The 17,791-nt window shown below is 39.7% G+C and overlaps 2 protein-coding genes across 50 annotated transcripts in view; both read left to right on the forward strand.

The window, feature by feature from the left end:
• clasp2 (cytoplasmic linker associated protein 2) overlaps positions 1-6,597 on the forward strand; it is a 223,911-nt gene extending 217,314 nt beyond the window's left edge. For all 47 annotated transcript variants that reach the window (XM_062958261.1, XM_062958283.1, XM_062958265.1 and 44 more), the window contains 3 exons: positions 2,356-2,562; positions 3,550-3,666; positions 6,132-6,597. In XM_062958261.1, coding sequence (XP_062814331.1) covers positions 2,356-2,562; positions 3,550-3,666; positions 6,132-6,218 — 411 coding nt within the window. In that variant the 3' untranslated portion in view covers positions 6,219-6,597. The remainder of the gene's footprint in view (positions 1-2,355; positions 2,563-3,549; positions 3,667-6,131) is intronic.
• Positions 6,598-15,790: 9,193 nt separating this feature from the next.
• ubp1 (upstream binding protein 1) overlaps positions 15,791-17,791 on the forward strand; it is a 53,603-nt gene continuing 51,602 nt past the window's right edge. Inside the window, exon 1 of one of the 3 annotated variants that reach the window (XM_062958306.1) lies at positions 15,791-16,320. In XM_062958306.1, coding sequence (XP_062814376.1) covers positions 16,208-16,320 — 113 coding nt within the window. In that variant the 5' untranslated portion in view covers positions 15,791-16,207. The remainder of the gene's footprint in view (positions 16,321-17,791) is intronic. The other 2 variants (XM_062958304.1, XM_062958305.1) reach the window with 2 other exon arrangements.

Consider the following 17,791-nt stretch of genomic DNA (forward strand, 5'->3'; position numbering starts at 1 on the left):
TTGGGAGGCGCCTGTGCGCATTGCTAGGTAGATAGCAAGCTACCTAGCAACACGCAGGGGCATTTCTCTAAGCCGTGTGCTTGCCGCCCCGCCCCTTGGGAGGCGCCTGTTCGCGATGCTAGGTAAATAGCAAGCTACCTAGCAACGCACAGGGGTGCTTCTCTAAGCCGAGTGCTCGCTTGCTATTTACCTAGCAACACACACGGGCGCCTCCCAAGGGACCTGGCAGGTTGGAAAATACGGAGTGTTGGTTAACCGGAAGTCGGTTAACCGGAACTCTACTGTACTGGCCTTGTCTGGTGTCAATTGGAACAGAAATAGCGTATTTCATTGCATTATTAGTCACATTTTTATCCCTTTTTTCAATCAAAAAAGAGGTGTGACTATTATGTGATGGAAAAAACACTGCCTTTGATTCTTCTGGTTTTTTTTTTGTTTTGTTTTTTTTTTAAATTAACTTCTGTATCTCCGAGACAGGAGGAGGAGGAGGAAGGATAATCCAGCCTCAGACAGACAGCTCACTTTCTGTTTTGTTTGTTTGTGTGTTTGTTTTTTAAACTGCCTTGCCTTGGAGAAGGAGGAGGGAAGATTCTCCTTCCCTTCCTTCTTTATGTGAAGGCAAGGCAGTTTACAAAATCAGAAATGGAGCTCTTTGGAGAAAGGAGGAAGGAGGGAAGATCCAAATTCCAGAGACTTCCATTTCAGGTTTTTTTAGCCGCCTTTCCTTGGAGGAAGGAGGAAAGAGCAGAGCTCCACAGATCTCCATTTCATAGTTTTTATACTGCCTTACCTTTGGAGAAAGAAGGAAGAGAGAATCAGTCCAAAATAACTCTATGACTATTATGTGAAGAACACAAAAAACCAACTTTGCACCCAAAAATGGGGGTGCATCTATTACGCAGTGGCAACTATTATGCTATGAAATATGGTAATTTTTTTTCAAATTCAGGATTATGCTGCAGTTATACACCTCAGCAGATCAGAAGTGGTTTCTATGCCACTAAGAGTTTATCTAAGATATTATCCATGTACTTTGTATCATTGCTAACACTACATGCCCTGTTCTGTATCCCAGCAGTGGCATCAATTTTGTGGCCCCCACATGTGAGATGCCATCCCTTTGGGGCCTGAGAGATAAGATTCTTTATTTTGACATCAAGTAAAATCATGGCTTTCCAAATCTATACATGACTTTAATTGTTTTAGTTTTAAATTATTAAATTTATTATGCTTTTTGACAGTTTAAAATTTTACTTACTAGGGTATTAAAATGTTTTAATTGTTCTGAATGGTTTACAAATTTTTCTACATCACAGCGAGAATCAATAACTAAATAACACTTATTTACCATTTCGTCCTTTGTTCAATCCTGCATTTTATATGCCATGTTTTGAAAAAATGCAAAATTCACTCTCATAAATGATAAAGAAGCCCTTCAAAGTGTGTCTCATTACCAGACTCTGATGTAAGATAAAGGATTAAAACTTCAACTGGAATTCATGGTTTAAATATCTGAATCAATCATGAATCCACTTGTTTTCAAGAAGGATTCTCGCCATTCCTTCTATTTTTAAAAAAAACAGTAAGTGCAGTTGAAATATCCAAATCCTTGACCGGTAATTCCATAGATATGTTATTTCATTGTTTGGAAAGAGAGAATTTGTAGTCTGACTAGTTTGAATGCATTTTTTTTGAAATGGCACCTTCACTATCATTAAGATGCTGTCGCATTCAGAGGAATTTGACTTATCCAGGACAATGTGTTTAGAATGAGTTTGCCAGACATTTAAACTATTAAACCTGCTGTGGCCCCCCGACTGTGGAACTCACTGCCCATTGAAATCAGGCAAGCCCCCACCCTTTTAGCCTTTAGGAAAGATTTAAAAACATGGCTCTTCCGGTGTGCTTTCGGAGAGTAACTGTTCCTTGTTACTCCCCCCAACATTTATCCTCTAGACTGTTTTTCTATCTGATGTCCCTGTCCCCTGAGGTTTTTATTCTTAACTTCTTCTCACCCCGAGTTTTAACTCAGTGTTCATTCGGCCCGCCCTTGTTATATTGCTTTTTTGACTTTGTGTTGTACTGCACATTATTATCTATTGTATTGTTTAATTGTATTTTGATATGCATATATATATATATATATATATATATATATATATATATATATATATTGTTATATTGTATTGTCCTGGGCACGGCCCCATGTAAGCCGCCCCGAGTCCCCGTTGGGGAGATGGTGGCAGGGTATAAATAAAGTTTTATTATTATTATTATTATTATTATTATAAACCACAAGTAATATTGAACCAGTGCAGTTTAATTGCTTCTCAATGTGTCTGTTTAATTTTTCAGGTGGTCAGATCAGCTGAGGAAGCTGCTACAATGCTTGCCACATCCATTAGTCCAGATCAGTGCATCAAAGTACTTTGTCCCATTATTCAAACAGCTGATTACCCTATAAATCTGGCTGCAATCAAAATGCAGACTAAAGTGATAGAGAGAGTATCTAAAGAAACACTTGCTCAGCTCTTGCCAGAAATAGTACCAGGTCTAATACAGGTAAGAAGGTATAAAACATACACAAATAGATATATACAAGAGAGAAAGAAATTATGTGTCTTACAAAAAGTTAGAGTTTAAAACAGGGGTCCCCAAACTAAGGCCCGGGGGCCGGATGCGGCCCTCCAAGGTCATTTACCTGGCCCCCGCCCTCAGTTTTATAATATAATATTTTTATATCAGTTTTAATAATATAATATATTGTATATACATATAATATTGATAATAAGCTTATGTTATACAATATAATACTAATAGTAATACCATATAATATTAATTATATGTTATATATTACATATTATATAATAGTATAGTGGTATAGTTCAATATAGTAATATATAATGCTAATATTGTGTTATGCTAATAATATAATATATTGTATGTACATACAGCTGCTCTGAGTCCCCTTCGGGGTGAGAAGGGTGGGATATAAATGTAGTAAATAAATGCAGTAAATAAATAATTAATTTTAGACTTAGGCTCGGCCAAAGTCTGACATGACTTGAAGTCACACAACAACAACAACAATCCTAATTAACTTGACTATCTCATTGGCCAGTAGCAGGCCCACACTTTCCATTGAAATCCTAATAGGTTTATGTTGGTTAAAATTGTTTTCATTTTTAAATATTGTATTCTTTCATTGTCGTTGTTGTTGCACTACAAATAAGACATGTGCAGTATGCATAGGATTTTTTTTTTTTTTTAAATGATAAGTCGGCCCCTCAACAGTCTGAGGGATTGTGGACCGGCCCTCTGCTTAAAAAGTTTGGGGACCCCTGGTTTAAAACCTAGAATCTAAGCAACCTTTACATTATGTTTGACCCAAATCTTTTCCTTTTAAGCCACTTGTTATCCTGCCCCATCCCCTTAGTAATTGCAAGAATCTTATTATTTAGTTTCCAGCCTAATTAACATGCTTGTATAACTTTATACATTTTTATTTAACTGATATGATTTTAATGGCTAATTTTTCTCTATTCCCAGGGCTATGATAACTCGGAGAGCAGCGTTCGGAAGGCTTGCGTCTTCTGTCTTGTAGCCATTCATGCAGTCATTGGGGATGAGCTAAAACCACATCTCAGCCAACTCACTGGCAGTAAAGTAGGTAGAAATTTGTCAGACCCAAAAGCCTAATTCGGTTTCAGACACTTACTATAAAAAGGGTGAATTTAGGGACAGAATAGTCATTTTATTTCATGTGAAAACTTCAAGCATTTTTGAAAAAGAAGGCTGTAAAAGAAAGCCTAACTATATGCCTATTGGTGTATTGGGCATAAAAGAAGGGTTGAAATACTTCCTAGTTTAGAGCAGGTGATGCCCCAGTTTATACATGTAGCAGAATCAAGTATAGATATTTGTCAGACTGTACTATTTCAGGCAGCAGATAATGCACTGCCACACATACAAACAAGTCCTCTAAGTCCTGGAGATGGAAGTAGTATACTATGACATAGTGCCATGCTAGTAAGTAAGAAAAACTTAGTTTCTATCCCGCCCTACCTTCCCATGGGGACTCAGGGCAGTTCACAGCATAAAAGGCAAACATTCAAAGCTGTAAAATAAAACAATAGACTAAAACAATAGAAAATAAACATAACAGAGCATTCAACAATAAAGCAAATCATATGAAAACAATAATAATAAATGACACAATGTTAATAAAACAAAGTTAAAAGCCATGTCTCAATTCCATTCCTTATTTCATAGTATAGCAGAATCCACATCTCTGACATGCCGCTTTTCTATGTGCAGAGCTTTTCCCCACGAGGCAGTGTTGAAAGACTTAAGATAATCCTGCATAGGTAGATTGGGGAGAAGTTATTTTCTTTGCTCTGCAAATTACATTTAAGACTTCATCACACCAGAGGGAGGAAAACAGGAGGTAGCGCCTTCTTCCCATCATGTTCTATCTTGAAAGAAGAATTTACTTACCGCATCACTCAGGATGCACCTCTGTCAGTTTCTAGTTAAACCATGTTTCATGTGATTTCCACTCTTGGTTTGACTGTGGTTGATAAAATTCACCCAGGATCAAACCATGGTTTTAAATACTGATTCTCAAACTGCAGTTTCTCTTATATTCAGATAATTTATAACATAGCCTCTTTTCCTAGGTTCCAACAAGGAACATTCAAGGCTAGAGTTAGTAGCAACCCAGTCACATAGCAGGAAAACATGTTCTAATCATTCATTAGACGCTGTTAACAAGTGTTATTGTTATGTGTCTTCAATCACTTCCAGCTTATAGTAATCCTAAGGTGACCACATCATGTTTTTTCTTGGAAAAAATTGTTCAGAGGAAGTTTGCCAGAGGGAATTTAAATATTGTACAAATATTTAAACTTGGCTATCATGTTACCTCTTAACCCACTCCTCTCGAGGCTACAAATACTCAGCTTCCTAAAATAGTCCTCATAGGTTTGGCTTCCAGATCTTTCAAGTCAAAGTTGGCTGCAGTTCTTCTCCAGCACTCAAACCATGATACTATAATGCATTACATCGAAGAAGAGTCTTCTGTTTTGGAGAATATTAGCATGATTATTTCACAAATGATGTAGAAATAGTTACTTCTTTCACTTTGAACAACTACAGTTTATAATTCACAACCAGTGGTCTATTTTTTCCAGTTGTATGCAACTGTATACATACAGTTGACCTTTACATTTGCAGTTTTCACTTTTGCAGATTTGATTATTCACAATTAATATATTGCCTTAGGAATCTCTAGCTTCTCCAGCATGACTCTATGCTTAGCTTCAGCTATAGGGCTGTGATAGAGCAGAGCTTCTTAAACTGAGGGTCCTGACCCCATATGGGGCCACCTTAGTTCAGTTCTGGGGTTGCAGAAGCTGCCCCCCCCCCCACAAAATAGGAGGAAACAGAGGAAAATAAAAAGCCAAAAGCCAAGCCCAAGCTGCTAAGGGAACGGAAAAGCGCCTAGCAGAGGCAGCCAGTCACATGAATAGATGAGAGAAAGAGAAGAGATGTGGAAAAGCAAAGGGTGAAGAGTGAAGAAAGAAGAGAAGTACCCTGTCAGCCCCTCCATGCATTTATATCCCTTGTTTCTCCCCAACCGCACCCAATTTCTTGAAGGAAATCTGATTTCTGTTTTGTCATTTAAGGATTGCACCTTAATCTACTTGCAGAATTGGGTTTGCAATAGGATAGGCCTTTTGTATCCACAAATTCAACAATTCACAGCCTGAAATATGTGTGCAGTTTGATTTGTGTATGTGTGTGTACACACACACACACATACACACACACACACGGGGTCACATAAAACATTCATGGGCAAAGAGGGGTCTCAAATGGAAAAGGTTTAAGGACCAGCGATTCCTAGAGAGGTGTTCCCTCAGGGGAAAAAAGGTGCTTTGTTATTTGAGGTTTCTCCACTACTGTTATTCTCTTGTGCCCCTAACTCCAGTGAATACACAGGGGTGGCTGTATTTTTTGTCTTTACTGCTGTTATTTAATTAATAAGCCACCCAAATTGAGGTTGGGATCTTATGATATTAAAATGGCCATGACTACTGATCAAGATGTTTACTGAATTAAATCTGCAGATGAAGTTGTTGAATCTCTACATCAAACGTGCTCAAACAGGCTCTGGAGCAGGTGATGCATCAGCAGATGTTCCTGGACAAAGCTAGTGATGCTTCTGCCCGCATAATAGGTCATAAGAAGAAAACTCACATCAGAAATGGAAAAGTCTCAAACACACATTTTGGAACTCTTCATTTTTGTTGGGGTGGGGTTTTTTTTTCCTGTTTCGGTTTTTCCCCCCTTAATGGAGGGCTACTCTCAGCCTGCATGTGACTGTTGCAGTTATTACATATCCAAAGGAGAAAACAGTATTAATATTCCTTGATTGAAAGAGATACATTTTTAAACTCGAATCCATCCTGTTTTCTGTTCAAACTACTCTGTGTATCCCATTGATTTTGATCAGTGTTACTGTACATTTTTCTTTTTTTAAAAAAAAAACTAATTAAACGGGAATGTTTTAAGCTTTAAAAGCTAAAATCTAAATTTCTTTGTTTTCATTCAATGGCAAAGTAACACAACTCCTAATCACTGTTCTTGTTAAAGTACCTTTTTTTCTGGGACACATGAAGTGGTAGGACAGAACAAAGCTGGACTGGTCTGAATGCAGCTAAGTTAGACCATTGTACTGGATAATATGCATTAATAATAGACATTATGGAAGTCTTGACTCACATAATTGAGTCCTGAAGCCAAGCAGTGCTCACAAAAACTGGATTGATCTAGCTCTGTAAAAGTGGTTATGGTTCACTGTTGAATATGTTTGCTCCATAAAGAAAGAAAAAATCATTGTGGTCCGGGTATGGGATTCATTTGTATGGGAGACGTTCAATTCATAATGTGATGTTGCAGGAACGAAGTTTGTGTGGCACTCTGCTTTTCCAGCACTGGTTAAGCCAAGTCCCTTAATGAAGATTAATCCTCCTTGTCACATTGTCAAGCAGGATGCTTCAGAGTACAGCTCTCTGCATAAGCATGCTCAGTATGTATTTATATTTATCACTAGAATGTTGCCTCTCAAACTAATAACTGGAACTAGTTCTATCATTTTAACTCACATATGGATATATATATGACAGCACTGCAGAATAAAACTTCAGCAATTCCTTTTTGCAAGAATTGGGGTTTCTGCACTGATTTGGGGGGAGGGGGGGCAGCCGGGAAGACTCACAAGCACTATAAACCTTTGACACCATTGGTTTTGCATTTTAATTTCAACGGATGGGAAACGGCGCCAACTGTTGCATGGTTATCTTGAACTGGTGTCTTCAAGACCATCCAAACTGAAATGTGGAAATGTTTTCAGGTTGTTTCTGTATCTTTTTAAAAACTTTATTGTGAATAATGAATGCATCTTTGTATTTATGGATTCCAGAATTGAAAGCGAGAATGGAAATCCAGTAAATGCCCCAAAAATCTTCTGTTTCTCCGATGTAAACATCAGGCTTCTGTATTGAGAGAGGAGTGACATCGATTCAGCACCCTTCTCACAATGGCTAGAATCTAGATTTTGTGACCATGGTTACATCATCTAGTTTTAGGAATTGTGTATTTACAAGAGAGAAGATGATAGCAGTGCCAAGGATTACTTTTTTCTCTCTGCTAGGCTCAGTTTCTCTCTACCTCTACAGGGTGAATACTTTTAACTAAGCTGCTACCCATTACTGTCTTGTGGAAAAACTTATCTATAGAAATATTTTTTTATTTTATTTTGGTTCCTTTTGCTGTTGCGTATTCAAAGCCCGGTTCTTTCACGTGCAGCCAAATATCATTTTTTAAAGAAATAAAAACTTTACTGCTTAATACCTTATAAGACAAATTGAAGATTTACATTTAAATAATTTAATAAGTTACTTGGACTTGGATCAAAGAAAGATAAGATGTGATTATTGAAGAAGAAATGTGTTGTTGCAGAAAACTGTTTATTGGGGAAATATTTTAGAAATATATGTAAAAATAACCCTAACAATTGCATTATTCATCACTTGCTTTTTAGCAGCTGAATCAGGAAAATAGCCTCCCCTTCCTCATTCCCATATGTGTAACATTCTTGTTTTCTACTGTTCTATTACATTGTGTATTTATAGTTCTCTGCTTATCATTGTGCATATACAGGCAATAAAATGTACATAACATTACTTGAAAAATTAATCTGTATACAGCTGCTTTTCTACTTTATTTAGTGATAGATCTTATCATTTATTATATGGTAGTTATTAAAACACTGCCAGTTTCCAAACTTCTTAATTTGCACACATCATTGTCATGTTGAAAGGAAAATGGATAAGCAGAAATAAACTTGCAGTTATAAACATATCCCAGTCCTAAAGGCAACCAAAAACAAGCCAACCCCACAATTCGGCTCAATGTGCTCTCAACCAATTTCTTAAAACACATAACACTAATGATACGTGAACTGTTGTTTTTATCTTTAATGTAAATTCAGCCTATCTGAAATATACTTTCCAGCCCAGCCTGCATTGTTATCTTTCATTGGGATATATTTTTGTTTGTATGGAGAGGCTCATGTCAGCCCTGTAGACCTCTCAGGTTAGAACACAGGGCTGTAAGTATAATATACTTGGGAGATACACACACACATACACACATATGGCTTATTACTATACTGACTTTCATCCCAAAGTCTAAACTAGCAAAATTCTTTACTACTTACATATACCAAAAATTGGTATATTACTATTACTATTCGTTACTATTTGTTAAGTGTTCCAAATATCTCATAGACAAAGTTCCCTGAGGTGTGATACAATTCAAAACATGAAATACACCAGCAACTGAAAACCAGCAAAGTTTAAAGCAGAGCTTTCCAAACTGTGTGTCATGACACATTAGTGTGTCGGCTGTGGGGTATAGGTTGTGTCACACAAACAAAACGAGAAACCTCTGAGGCTACAAGAAATACTCAATAAATCGATTTTTAAAAAATATATATAATGAAATGTTTTCATGAGATATGTTGTGTCCCCATACATTTAGTTATTACAATTTATGTAACATTGAATTACTGTGTCATGAAATGATTCATGTCTGAAAAGTGTGTCACCAACATGCCATTGTAAAACCACATAACACTGCATTGATTACAAAAACTGAAACCGGTGTTAAAGCTAAACCGCAAAGACGGACAGAAAGACATTGGAGGTCAGAGAAGATAGTAGTACTTGGTTTTGACCAACACTATAATCCATAATGCCATGCTCTACAAATGTTTTATGTAATGACTCCCACCTCTGGCTCTGGGATGTGCTAATGGAATTTAAGAACCAAATAGCTGGAGGGGAATACATAGGGAACTGCTGCTATAAAGTAACAACTGAGGTCAGTGCTGACATGTTTTGAAGCATGGGTAGCAATGGAGTGGAGGTAGGTGACCGGTGTGCAAAACCATGGCTTTCATTGTAGGATAGATGTTTTTCTGCCCACTGACCACATCCCACATATAAAGATAACAGCATGAAAACATGGTTCTCAATTTCTCCATTCCATCAAATGTATGATTTAGTTATTTTGAAGTGTGTGGTCTAATTAAAGATAAACTGCATTGTCCCAATTTTTTAGCATAAATGTGTCATCAAAACATTCTTATTCGTGGAGTTTGACTATTCCATATTTCATGTTAATCTGTTGTGAAAACGTTGATTGTTTGAGTGAATCAGAGGTCCAGGTGTGTGGCTGCTCACCTTGAACTATACAAGCATTTAAAAGGAAACTATTCTTTCAGTTTTAATTTTATTTCAATTTGCTAATAGAACTGCTTTGCAAACCCTGGAATGAGGTAACAGTGTTATAGTTCTCCTTCGTGATTTGGGTTATCTGTTGCTTTTACTCAGTTAAAATGCAAAAATGGGGATCGAACTTCTGTGGTCATTGCATCTATGACGGAAAGAGATTGCCTGAATGCTTTTTGATATATTTTCATTTCTATATAGTAAACTTTGAGCTCCGGTGGCGAAGTGCATTAAAGCACTGAGCTGGAGACCGAAAGGTCCCAGGTTCAAACCCCAGGAGCGGCATGAGCGGCTGCTGTTAGCTCCAACTCCTGCCAGCCTAGCAGTTCGAAAACATGCCAATGTGAGTAGATTAATAGGTACCGCTCCGGCGGGAAGGTAATGGCGCTCCATGCAGTCATGCCGGCCACATGACCTTGGAGGTGTCTACGGACAACGCCAGTTCTTCGGCTTAGAAATGGAGATGAGCACCAACCCCCAGAGTCAGACATGACTGGACTTAACGTCAGGGGAAACCTTTACCTTTACCTATAGTAAACTTTATTGGACTGGGATTCTACCAAAAGACTACTGTGTGCAATGCATCAGTGAATGCATTTCCAAGTAATGCCCCTAACATTCTAGTTTGTAGTGATATTCTCTGATCCAGTTTTCAAACTGAATACAGAAATTATTCATGTCTCCTTCGAAAAATAGCAATGCAACAACATAGACTGATTCTCATAAAATATACTCCTTAATTCTCAAGCTTTTATTCCCTTTCTCTTGGATTAACCACCTTTCATTTGTCATGTTGGATTATTTTTTAATCTCTTTTCTGTTAACTTTGTTTTCAGTTTCAAATCAGGGCAGGCTATACTTCAGACCTTAAAAGCTTTCATGTTGAGACTTCTTTCACTTCCATTTATAATCTGCCCTTCAATAGTATACAAGGGCGATGTAGGTGGGCAGATAAATAGGTAGATAGATCTGTTTATTGATTAGTCCACTGACCATATCAACAATTAGAGACAACAAAAATACACAGACAAATAGACACTAATCACTATGCACTATCCTGTAATAGTTAACTAAAATAAATTTAAAACGATAAAACTTGATTAAATAATACATTTGGTAAAATGGGATTAAATTAGAAGATGAAAGCAGGGGGAGTAGAGTGACGTGTGTAAAAGAGTCCGTCAGAGATTTAGATAAGTTCATCACCATGACAAGGGACCCCATTTTGTGAGATAAAGAGATCTCTCAGGTGGGCGGCTTTTATGATGAATTTGGCTATGTAGCTAAGTGTAGATTCCCCCAGAAAAAAAGAAGATAGTTAGACAGTTGAGTCCCAGTTGGTTGTTCTGACCAAGGTAAAATGACCATAATTGCATATAATTTCAAGACATGACATTTGTTAGTAATAGATGAACAGTTTGATATATTATCTACCAATTAATATATATTAATTTTATCCATATTCTGATGAGAAGCACAATTGCTTTGGCTTTTATACTGCAGAAGAGAAACGGTGTTTCTTTGTCACTGTCTTTTCCAATGAACACTCATTCACGTGTGTGTGTGTGTGTGTGTGTGTGTACATACACGTGCGTGAATGTTTACAGCAGGAGTCCCCGTGGGCTGGATTCAGACCTCCAAGGTTGCCCCTACGAGACTTAGGCTCGCTCTATGTCTGAAATGACTCGAAGGCATACAACAACAACAATTCTAATTAATTTAAGTATCTCATCAGCAAGAAGCAGGCCCACACTTCCCATGGAAAACCTGGTAGGTTTATGTTGGTTAAAATTGTTCTTATTTTTAAATATTGTTCTTTCATTATTATTTTTTTGCACTACAAATAAGAGATTATTTCATTATTATTTTTTGCACTACAAATAAGAGATGTGCAATGTGCATAGGAATTCGTTCCTTTTTTTCTTTTTCAAACTAGAGTCCAGCCTCCCAACACTGAGTGACCTTGGACCAGCCCTCTGCTTTAAAAGTTTGAGGACCCCTGGTTTACAGTCTAGGAAATTACCTCTATATATTTCTTGGTATTAGGACTCCATTGTGTATTATTCACCTATTTCAGGTTTTGTTTAGCTCTGTCAAGGTAATAAAATTAACAAACTAAATCTGAGTTCACTAAAATGAAATCAGGAGATATATCCTGATTTCATTATATATGTGTGTGTGTGTGTTCTGATAGTTTTTCTCTTAAGCAACCAAACTACACGACCAAATCACACCAAATTTGGCCACAAAAGACATAGCCATCCAATCTGTGTTTTTACATCAAAAAAACAAGAAAAATAAAGTCTTAATTAGAAGGAGAGGAATAACTGTTTTTTCCCACTGCTGCCAGTTAGAAGGCTAAGCTCTGCCCACTTTGTCTCTTAGCAACCCACTCAGCCATTTAATGGCGCCCAGGGCCTCTTCAATCAGGCCTCTTTCACACTGCCTATAAAATACAGATTATCTGATTTGAACTGGATTATATGGCAGTGTAGACTCAAGGCCTTTCCACACGTCTTATATTATCTGCTTTGAACTGGATTATCTTGAGTCCACACTGCCATATAATCCACTTCAGTGTGCATTTTATACAGCTGTGTAGAAGGAGCCACATATAATCCAATTCTAAGCAGATAATATAAGATTATAAATATACAGTAGAGTCTCACTTATCCAACGTAAACGCGTTAGCAAAACATTGGATAAGTGAATATGTTGGATAAACATCAAACTAGGTTATGATTTTACAAATTAAGCACCAAAACATCATGTTATACAACAAATTTGACATAAAAAGTAGTTCCATACGCAGTAATGCTATGTAGTAATTACTGTATTTATGAATTTAGCACCAAAATATCACAATGTATTGTAAACATTGTTTACAAAAACATTGACTACTAAAAGGCAGACTGTGTTGGATAATCCAGAACATTGGATAAGTGAATGTTGGATAAGTGAGACTCTACTGTAATATGAAATAATTACTGTGGTATAATAATACAGAACAATATAATCTCTAAAACAAGGACAGTAAATAAAGAGCAACACTCTGAAAGCAGGGAAATTGGAAATTCCAGAAAGGAAACAATCAAGGCGAGCTAACACTTCCCAACTAAGGATTCTCCCAGGCAGGAAGCAGCCAGGCTTTGAAGTTGCAAGGTCATTAAATGCTAATCGAGGTTCCTAATTGCAGCATTAATACCTGCCACACCGAGACTATTAATTGCTATTCAACCTGGCCAACCAAGGATTCCGCAAGATAGAAAGTGGCCAGGCTTGCAAGCAGCAAGGCTATTCAGTGCTATTCAACCTGGCCAACCAAGATTTCCCCTAGGTGGAAAACCCTCAGGCTTTGAAGCCACAAGGCTACTCCGTCCCATTCAACCTGGCCAATGAAAGATGCCCTATGTAGAAAGCAGCCAGGCTTTTAAGCTGCAAGACTATTTAGTGCAATTCATGCTGGCCAAACAATGATTCCCCTACAAAGGAAGTAGCCAGGCTGGAGTAGCACCCTCTTTGATTGAGGGTGCTACTCCAGCTACTCCAGAAAACAGCCAGGTTTTGAAGCTGCAAGGCTTCACTGCTATTCCACCTAGCCAACAAATGATTCCCATAAGCCACAGCAACATATTTATTTTTATTTATTTATTTACAGTATTTATATTCCGCCCTTCTCACCCCGAAGGGGACTCAGGGCGGATTACAATGAACACATATATGGCAAACATTCAATGCCAACAGACAAACAACATACATTAGACTCAGAGGCATTTTTAACATTTTTCCAGCTTCACGATTCTGGCCACAGGGGGAGCTGTTGCTTCACCATCCAGTAGTGGCTGTACTTCCTCATTACTTTCCTCATGTTTTGCTGGCAGTTTTATGGTGTTGTAAATTAGCCTCCCGCATAAAGCGTCCCTAAATTTCCCTAATTGACAGATGCAACTGTCTTTCGGGGCTGCATAGGTCAACAGCAAGCCGGGGCTATTAATGGTCGGAGGCTTAACCCGACCCGGGCTTCGAACTCATGACCTCTCGGTCAGTAGTGATTTATAGCAGCTGGTTACTAGCCAGCTGCACCACAGCCCGGCCCCTGGGCAAAGCATATATATCATCAAGAAATACTCCACCGTTAATGAATAATTATTTATTTCTTGTATATTTTTCCCTTCATCCTATGTGACTTCATAGGCATCTCCAGTCCATACCCACATAGATTATGGCAGACCTTTATGATCCATTTCTGACATGTTTGAGCATTGAGGTCTCTGGACACATCCCCTGTACACATCATGAACCTGACTTTGGTAGCAACCACGTTTTGGCCAGAAACTACTTGAGTGTCCCTTGAAACCCTACACTTCTAGTGAATTATTTTGTCGAACATAGGGCCCTTCCACACAGCCATATAGCCTAGAATATCAAGGGAGATAATCCACACTGTCTGCTTTGAACTGGGTTATCTGAGTCCACACGGCCATATATTCCAGTTCAGTGTAGTCTATACAGCTGTGTAAAAGGGGCCTTAGTCTGCTTTCTCCCTAATCAACATTTAAACAACAGAGATGTGCACTTTTCCTGTGAATGTGAGTGCTAAGTGCAAAAGATAGTCAGCTTTTAATAACTTTAATAACTTTATTTTTGTATCCCACCCCATTTCCCCAAGGGGACCTGGGGCAGCTCACATGGGGACCAAGTCCAACTGAGATTTGCTGCGGTTTGCTTCATAGGAAAAGTAGAAACTCTTTCAAAGAAAAGCAGAAACCTATCTGATTTTAACATGGATTAGGTTATTTAACCAAAGATATAATGCTGGCCAAGGTATGAGAAAAGAGTAAATCTTAGCACTTGTTGGAGGAAAGGGGATGAAGGCAGCCTGGCTATGTCAAATCATCTATGTTGGAATTTTTAAAGTTTTTTTTGGAACAAAACATGATAAAATACAAATACAGTAGAGTCTCACGTATCCAACATAAACGGGCCGGCAGAACGTTGGATAAGCGAATATGTTGGATAATAAGGAGAGATTAAGAAGAAGCCTATTAAACATCAAATTAGGTTATGATTTTACAAATTAAGCACCAAAACATCTTGTTATACAACAAATTAGACAGAAAAAGTAGTTCAATATGCAGTAATGCTATATAGTAATTACTGTATTTATGAATTTAGCACCAAAATATCACGATATATTGAAAACATTGACTATAAAAATGTGTTGGATAATCCAGAACGTTGGATAAGCGAGTGTTGGATAAGTGAGACTCTACTGTACAGCAATTTCTTAACCCCTATAGGAGCTGATATAGGGAGCAAAATGCTTTTTTGTCCAAATGTTTTGTTCAGACTGCATTGAGTTGCTGTGAGTTTTCCGGGCTCTATGTCCATGTTCCAGAAGCATTCTCTCCTGACGTTTCACCCACATCTATGGTAGGCATCCTCAAAGGTTGTGAGGTCTGTTGGAAACTAGGCAAGTGGGGTTTATATATTTGTGGAATGTCCAGGGTGGGAGAAAGCACTGTTGTCTGAAGAAAGTATGAATATTGCAATGTACCATCTTGATTAGCATTGAATCGCCCTTCAGCTTCAAAGCCTGGCTGCTTCCTGCCTGGGGGAATCCTTTGTTGGGCCTGAGGTTTGCCCTTCTCCACGAAAAAGTGGTTCTGTAGTTTGCTCCTCTCCCCCCAAAAAAGTGGTCTGTAGTTTACCCCTCTCCACAAAAAAAATGGTATGTTGTTTGCGCTTCACTAAAGCACAGCCAGCATTTGAAAGGACAGGGGCGCATCCCGATGGGCTGGAAGCGGAAACGCCTTTCCCCCTCCCGGCGCGTCTGTCAGCTTGCGCTGCCAGTCAAACAGGTCCTGACCAATCAGATCCTCCGCCTGGGACGCCGACGCGAGAGAGAAAACGCGGCGGCCATGTTGAGTGTGCGCTCTCCTGTGGCCGCAACAGGAAGGAGGCGGAGACCCCGGAACCACGGCAGAAGCGGGAGGGGAGGCGCCCATGCAGCCGGCCGAGGGCGCCTTCGGGCTGCGACAGAAAGGAGGCTGTGGTTGTTGCTGCTCCTGAGGGGGCGAGCGGGTTGCGAGGGAAGTGATGCTAGCCTCGCGCCTTTGAACGCTTGAAGCACAGGATGCGGCCAAAGAGGGCTCGCGCCGGCTGGGTGTCTCTTCCTGGGAGCGCTCGCGCTCGCTCTGAGGGGAAAGGGCTCCCTCGCGGCTGAGGCCTTCCCGCCTTCCTTTTCTCCGCCCCGTCTCCTCGCTTCCTCTCAGGAGGAAGAGGAAAAAGGGAAGAAGCCCCGTCCGTCCGTCCTTCCTTCCGTCCTCCTTTTCCTTCGGTGGAAGATGGCGTGGGTGCTGAAGATGGACGAAGTGATCGAGTCCGGCCTGGCGCACGACTTCGACGCCAGCCTCTCCGGCATCGGGCAAGAGCTGGGCGCCGGCGCCTACAGCATGAGGTGGGTGCAGCCCGGGCAGGAAGGGGCGGGATTTGTTTTCTTTTGAGGGGGCGCCATTCAAGGCCTGCTCTCGCCCTCTGTCTCCTGGCTCTGTTCTGAAGAGCGAGCGGAAGGACTGCAAGCTCGTCGCCAAGGGGGAGCTTTTGGGCAGGCAAACTTGGGCCCTCCCGGTGTTTTGGACTCCCAACTCCCACAATTCCTAACAGCCTCAGGCCTTTTCCCCCTCAGCCGCTTAAGCCCATGGCTGCTTTAGGGGTTCAAAACACCCCGAAAAATTTCAGGTGTAAAACACAACAACTGGTTTACCAAATCCCCATGTCAAGTATATGAGAAGCAGAGTTTCTCCAGAACTACAAGCACCATCTCAGCCAAATTTTAATCATTTGCACCATCATTTCCTACCTTGCAATAACAGCAATAGATGACGTAGTGGAAGCTTCCAAAATGTGGTGGCCCGCAGGCAGGCAGAGGTATGGGATGGGATGTGGATTTGACCTGGATTGCAGGTGAAAACTGAGGAAACTGGGGTGTCTACCACCTTATGCGACTGGAGCAGAACAAACAATTCAACATCTGTATGCCAGCTGCGCCTGTACCTTGAGAAGTCTGATTTGGCCATGGTAGTCCACGCTCTGGTTACATCTCAAATATATTACTGCAAAGCACTCTACGTGGGGTTACCTTTGAAGACTGTTGGGAAGCTGCAACTGGTCCATCAAGCGGCAACCAGATTTATCACTGGAGTTGCATACAGGGAGCATACAACCCCTCTGTTGTGCCATCTCCACTGACTGCCAATTTGCTACCATGCACAATTCAAAGTGCTGGCTTTAGCCTATAAAGCCCTTAACGGTTCTGACCCAGCTTATTTGTTCAAACATATCTCCCTCTATGAACCATCTCAGAGTTTAAGATCATCTGGAGAGGCCCTGCTCTCAGCGCCTCCTTCTTCGCAAGCGCGATTAGCAGAGACGAGAGACAGAGCCTTCTCGGTGGTGGCCCCTCGGCTGTGGACCTCCCTCCCCAGAGAGATTAGATAAGCTCCCTCCTTCCTGACCTTCCGCAAAAAAAGTGAAGATGTGGCTCTTTAACCAAGCCTTCCAAAATCTAGTGCAATAATTAGATACAAAAGATGTGTAATTGACTTATGGAATGCTCCCATACTATGCCTATGGATCTCGTGATTTAACTTGATGTATGGATTCAAATGCTTTTAATTGTTTTAATGGTGTGGTTGTTTTTATTGTACTATGTTTTTTAAGGTATTGCCTATGTTGTGTAACCGCCTTGAGTCCCCTCTGAGGTTGAGAAAGATGGGATAAAAGAGCCATAAATAAATAAATATGCTTGCCCACAATGCCCAGACTCATGTACAAAGGAAGACCTGTTTAAAGCTATAGACAATGCAGTCGCTGTTGCCCATTTTTGGTCTAAATCTATTTAGTGACTTGTGATCCATTAATTTTATCAG

This window comes from Anolis carolinensis, chromosome 6, assembly GCF_035594765.1.
Source record: "Anolis carolinensis isolate JA03-04 chromosome 6, rAnoCar3.1.pri, whole genome shotgun sequence".
Taxonomy (NCBI): Eukaryota; Metazoa; Chordata; class Lepidosauria; order Squamata; family Dactyloidae; genus Anolis; species Anolis carolinensis.